This window comes from Epinephelus moara, chromosome 4 (genome assembly GCF_006386435.1).
Source record: "Epinephelus moara isolate mb chromosome 4, YSFRI_EMoa_1.0, whole genome shotgun sequence".
NCBI classification, from domain to species: domain Eukaryota; kingdom Metazoa; phylum Chordata; class Actinopteri; order Perciformes; family Serranidae; genus Epinephelus; species Epinephelus moara.
The window spans coordinates 781,174-787,032 of NC_065509.1; the positions used below are offsets into that span (position 1 = coordinate 781,174).

Below are 5,859 nucleotides of genomic sequence, written 5' to 3' on the forward strand. Positions count from 1 at the left end.
TATGAATAAGTCAATAAGTAATTTATTCCATTGAAATATCACTGATGTATTATAGAAAAGTGATTTGTCTTTTCATAAATGACAAAAGGCACATCTGCCTCATTTTTGCTGTGATATCATGATACTACTCAGAACCGTGATACTTTCACTGGTATCGTACCGTGGGTCCCAATTGTGGTACCGTGACAACACTAGATGTCACAACCATTCCATTCGGAGTTGCACAGTGAAGCGGCTCTGGTGCCGCTTAAAAAAGTGTTCCCCCACTTCTAATTTTACAAATTAAGCACTGGTTATAGTACAGCGGGATCCCCCAACCATCGCTTATATTTATAGTTTTTTCGGTCTTAAATTCCATTCAAGGTGGCATTAAAAAGGTCTTAAAAAGGGAGGAGCATTTGTGTTTGTGTGTGTTGTGTGTCTGTATTGTCATTTGTATTCTCCAGGAAATCGTGAAATGAGTGCTACAGACCCTGGAGTTCTCTGCAGTGGTCTTTTTTTTTTTTTTTTTTTTTGACAGCTGCTTTGTGCTGGTTCTTTACTTTAGGGAAGCAGTGGACTCCTATGTCTGACATCAGGTTTGTACCTTATGGAAGGGAACAACCTACCATTGAACAGCAAAGTCCTAAAACTAATTTAACCATTTCCCTCAGTGTGTACTGCTGTTCAACATTTCATATGCTGTTAACATGCAGTAGGCTAGTGGCTAGACCAGAAGTCTGAGGGGAACATGTCTCACCGTTTCCTCACAACTGAAAAATGGTCTTTATTGACCTGTGGTTTCAATTCTATGTTGATGATCCTGCTCTGTAAGATGGAGTTAAAGATATAGGAATATATGAGAAAATCTAAATATCCATGCCTGATAAAGTTTGGAAGAAACATCATTTTAATCACTTAGGCTATAACAACCTTTGATATAAGCCTTTTTCACTCATGAAAAACTTTTTTATTAAAGATAATTGCTTCAAAAGCCTTTTTATTATTAATTATACAGCAGTTAGTTCCGACCGAGCATTTTGATTGGACAGGAGTCATTTCACGAGTGCTGATATACAGTATAACAGCACTGGGACTTTTCACTACGCATGTATCACTCCGCTTTACAGGTGCTCTGAGCAGTTATTTATGCTAATTAGTAATTAGCCGCAAAATGCAACATATTACCACAAATAACATTTGAGTTGAATAACTAATGGTCAGAAAAGGAGAAAGGGACAGAAAGAAGTCTGATTACTTCACTGTGAATCTCCAGGTATGCTCATATATATGCCCAGGTATGTTCTTATCTGCTCATTCGACACCAGAAGACAACTCAACATACTGATTAAGCTGTGACTCATGAGCATCACATGTATTTCACCAATGCGGCCGTCAACAGACTTACTGTATTTCACTGGTTGCAAAATAATTGGAAACACTCAGATGCAGCCTACATGATACATAGCAGCTGGTCTCTGGTAATGTGTCTGATTGACTTACACAAAGTGGCAAGCTAGTGTGTTGTTTTGTGTGTTGCTTGGCAACAGCCCAGTCCCGGTCCAGTTGTAGAACTATTTGTGTTGGCGGACCCAAATAAATCATTAAATAAACAAACAAATCATAACCTGTTGCTGCTTTATGCTGTTGATAAATGGCATGTTCAGAACTGTTGCAATAAAGCAATATCACACCCGAGGTCGTGCTGTTGTACTGTAGCAGCACAGCTGTGGTCACAACAGCACGACCTCGGGTGTGATATTGCTTTATTTAAGTTTCTTGCCAAAACTAAATTTTAGAAGATTATATTTAACACACCATGAGACCATTATAATTTACCTTTGCATAATACTCATTTTTATACTCATTTTTATTGAATAGAACTTGAATGCAACAAAATGTAGTTCAATGCAACCTCTGTTGGCTGTTAGTTGTGGCCACCTGCTGCTTACAGCTAACGTTTACTAGCTCTCCTCCTGATGATTTTAACATGGCATTGTTCTTCACAACGTATCAGGGAAAAACAGTGCATTCCTCGACATGTTGATCGTCAGTTTACTGCGTCCTTTTGTTTCTATTGTCCCCTTGATTGATCCCCTTATTGTTGATGTGACACAACAGGAAAACATTAATCACTGCTACTGGTGAATGTCATCTTATCTGCCGATAGGATGATGGCAGTCAACAAGGCGAATATCAGCAGATACCGATGTGCATCCGATTAGTTTGTGCATCCCTATCATGTAATAAAAATGTTAGCACATTTACATGTTTCTGTATTCACTTGATGCTTTGGCTCGTGTTCAGTAGTTTTGGTGTCGGTGAATATCAGTTATCATAGTCATTTGTTTTGTCAAGGTTTATAAAACGTTCCATTATCGAAAAAGCTCACACTTCCCATGAAGTGCTGTGGGAGAACTTGCTTGCCCCTGAGGACTCTGCCCCACCAGTGCATTGATATATCACTGTGAAGGGATCTATGTGATACAGAGCTTCTGGATTTCATGATGATGTGCTTTGTGTCGTCAAGGCAACACCACCTATCTGTGGGAGTTCCTGCTAGAGCTGCTGCAGGATAAAAACACCTGTCCCCGGTACATCAAGTGGATGCAGAGGGAGAAGGGCATCTTCAAACTGGTGGACTCCAAGGCCGTGTCCAAACTGTGGGGGAAACACAAGAACAAGCCCGACATGAACTACGAGACCATGGGCAGAGCCCTGAGGTCAGCCTGTCCTCTCCACAAACACAGAACCCTTTGTAGTCCTAAGCATACCGGTCTGTCTAATATATAACACGGCTGTGATAATATCTGTGTGTGTGTGTGTTTAGGTATTACTACCAGCGTGGCATCCTGGCTAAAGTGGAGGGACAGCGACTGGCCTACCAGTTTAAAGACATGCCCAAGAACATCCGGGTGATTGATGACGAGGAGGATGGAGAGGAGCTGGAGGACGGTGAGGGCGTGGTTTCTTCTAGCCAGCACCCGGCTCACCAGCATGGCCCCTCCAGCCTGAGCACAAACTCCCCCGCCGCCACCCAGCCTCAGCAGACCTATGTCACTGTCATCCCCAGCAACGCCGGCACCAGGTCTCTATTCACAGTTTCTCATAATGTGTCACAGTTTAGTATTTCTATATATAACATGTCTTCTGGGAGGTCCTTCACACATGACATCACTCATCCAAGGTAACAAGAAACTAGAAAGCCAAAATAATCCTCTTCTCATCCAGCTAACTTGGTTTTTAAAAGCCAATTGGACGATTGATATGTATTCTTTGATGTGGCTGTCTTAAATAACAGTTTAATCTTACTTTGGAATAAAGGGAATATGGGAAGAGAATTTAAATGCTATCATCTGATTGGCTGAGTGCTGGTCACGTAATTGCTGTTAGTAAAACTCAACAAACTACATATGAATTGGTCTGTTCTTAAGTTCTTTTATATCCTTATTTTATCATCCCCATAATTCTCCCTGCTCTTTCTCCTGCAGGCCCATCCGAGCCATGCCAGTGGTCATGACCAACTCGCTCGGTCAGGTGACGTTAAACTCCTCCTCCATCCTCACCACCACCACAGGAGTGCCAGTAACGGTGGCCAACGCCTCCGCCAGCGCTCCCCCAAAACTGGTCATCCAGGCTCTGCCCACCATGCTGCCTGCCGGCTCCAAAGCAGGAGAGAAGATCACCATCATTACCATCCCAGCCAACCAGCTGGCCACGCTCATGCAGGCCAACCCATCAGGCCAGGTCACGCAGCTCATCCAGGCTAAACCTGTTGCTACACAGTTAGCGCACACAACCGCTAAACCGGCCACCACCACCCCTACGGTCCAGCTAACAGCAGGCCGGCCCACGCCGCAGCTCATTCTGGCTAAACCGGCAGCAGTGGCTCAGCCACTGCCGCAGCTCTCTGTGCAGGTCAGCCAGCCTCATGCTGCACCACCCAAAACCCCCACCCAGCTCCCGAAGCCCCCCAGCAGTCAGCTCGAAGTGGCACAATCAGAGGCAGCAGCAGAGGCTCCGCCCCCCTCCAGCCCACCAGCAGCATCAGCAGAAACCACCTCATCCTGAGTGCTCCGCCCTGAGCTGGGGCCCCCAGGGGGGACAGGGAGTGACTGTGGACACTGCTGAGGAAGTGCAGGACACATCCTACCCCCCACACCCCCATCACAGATCAGAGTTGCTCTCTGATTGGCTGAGACAGTCAGCCTGCTCTTACTATGGAGCTACTGAAGCCCCACAAAGGATTAAAGGGACTGTTGTAAAAACACACACACACACACACACACACACACACACACACACACACACACACACACACTCACCGATCCTCGGGAGCTCAGAAGATGTGGGCAGCCTTAGACTGTAAACGAAATAACTCCTTTTTGTAATCAAACGTAATATAAAAAGCCTGAGCGGACTTTGTTGTAAACAGAAATGTAAAAAGCATTTTTTGATACTCAGCAGGTATGTATCAGTCCACACGTAGTTTGAATTCATGTCTTTGTTTCCTCTTCTGTTTCAGTCTGCAGAGTTCTGTTACTCCACAGCACTGTTTTTTACTGTTCATAAAAAGGGAGTGAAAGGATGTCTGCGTCCAGATTTGAGAACTAAATGGTGTGCTCCACATCTGAAGTATAATATACTATTTTTTTCTTGTACTATCAGTGTATTGAAGTAGATTTTACTGAAATATGTATTATAAAAAACAAACAAATGTGAATCAGAAGTGACTCCAGTTGTCTTATTCAGCTATCTGAAACATGAAATGCTAAATAATGATTTAGTGGCCTTTTGAAAGAAATACTGAAGCTTGGTCAGGCCACAGAGAGGCGCTGAGCAGACCTCCTGTATGCAGGTCAGCTGTTGGCTGGGAGATGATTATCACTGCTTACCTTGATATTTTTCAGGTTTGTAAATGCAGAAACTGAGTAGAAGAGCAGTCACTCAACAGGTTAAGATTTAAAGTATTTCACAATGTGCAACATCCTAAATGGCTCCATGAAACATTGAAATGGTTTTGTTGGCACAGGAAACAGTGAGAATGTAAAGGAAAACCACCAACACTTGTTTTATATGTAGAAAGAACCAAAGTGGAAAACTTTGTACACTCACTAGTGCACGAGAGGTGGAGCTCACCAGAGGCCATAGTGATATGTTAACATCACTACACTTAAGTTAGGATACAATATTATTTTGATTTTAGATGTTTTGCGATATACTGAGTATTGCAATACCATGCACAATTAATTACTTTTTTTTCACTGCAAATTATGTCCCAGAAGGAAAACTTTGTCAACATCTGTTTTATATAAGAAAGTTTTCAGTCTGTTCATCTTACCACTGTCATTTTTATTGCAGCAAGATGTATCGAGTTGACAGAAAAAGCAGTAGGGTTTATTATTCTTGTAACTACCAAAAGTTTAATTTGTATTTGCAATATTACTAATTTATATAACAGAAGAATCAACACATCCCCGAGCCAGTCTGGGACCCCAGGGATCAGCACGCCTGGGGCCCCGCCCCTGTGCTGCCTGGCACAGTGCACTACACCCTGATTCATGTCCTTGTGGGTGGGGGGCCCAGGGTGGTGACTCCATGTTAATTAACTGGGCTGAGCCTGGGTCCCCCATGAGGAACTGGAAGGCTGGGCTGAGGGACATCTGGGGTGCTTTGCTTGGCCTGCTGCCCCTGTGACCTCACACAGGATAACACATTTTTTTTGTAGAAAAACACAGAACAAACCTAAATGTGAAGGGGATTGTGTTTGTTGCAGCAGTTAGTGATCTCATTGAAAATAGGAATATTGAATATAAAATGTGGTTTATCGCACTTTCATTTACAATTTTATTGGTTATATTATAGTAAAACTGTAATATG

At 43.2% G+C, this 5,859-nt stretch overlaps 1 protein-coding gene across 2 annotated transcripts in view; it reads left to right on the forward strand.

Moving 5' to 3' along the window:
• The window catches only part of elf2a (E74-like factor 2a (ets domain transcription factor)), an 18,345-nt gene extending 13,637 nt beyond the window's left edge, over window positions 1-4,708 (forward strand). For both annotated transcript variants that reach the window (XM_050042214.1, XM_050042215.1), the window contains exons 7-9: window positions 2,510-2,702; window positions 2,810-3,067; window positions 3,471-4,708. In XM_050042214.1, the coding sequence (XP_049898171.1) occupies window positions 2,510-2,702; window positions 2,810-3,067; window positions 3,471-4,050 (1,031 nt within the window). In that variant the 3' untranslated portion in view covers window positions 4,051-4,708. The remainder of the gene's footprint in view (window positions 1-2,509; window positions 2,703-2,809; window positions 3,068-3,470) is intronic.
• The last annotated feature ends 1,151 nt before the right edge of the window (window positions 4,709-5,859 follow it).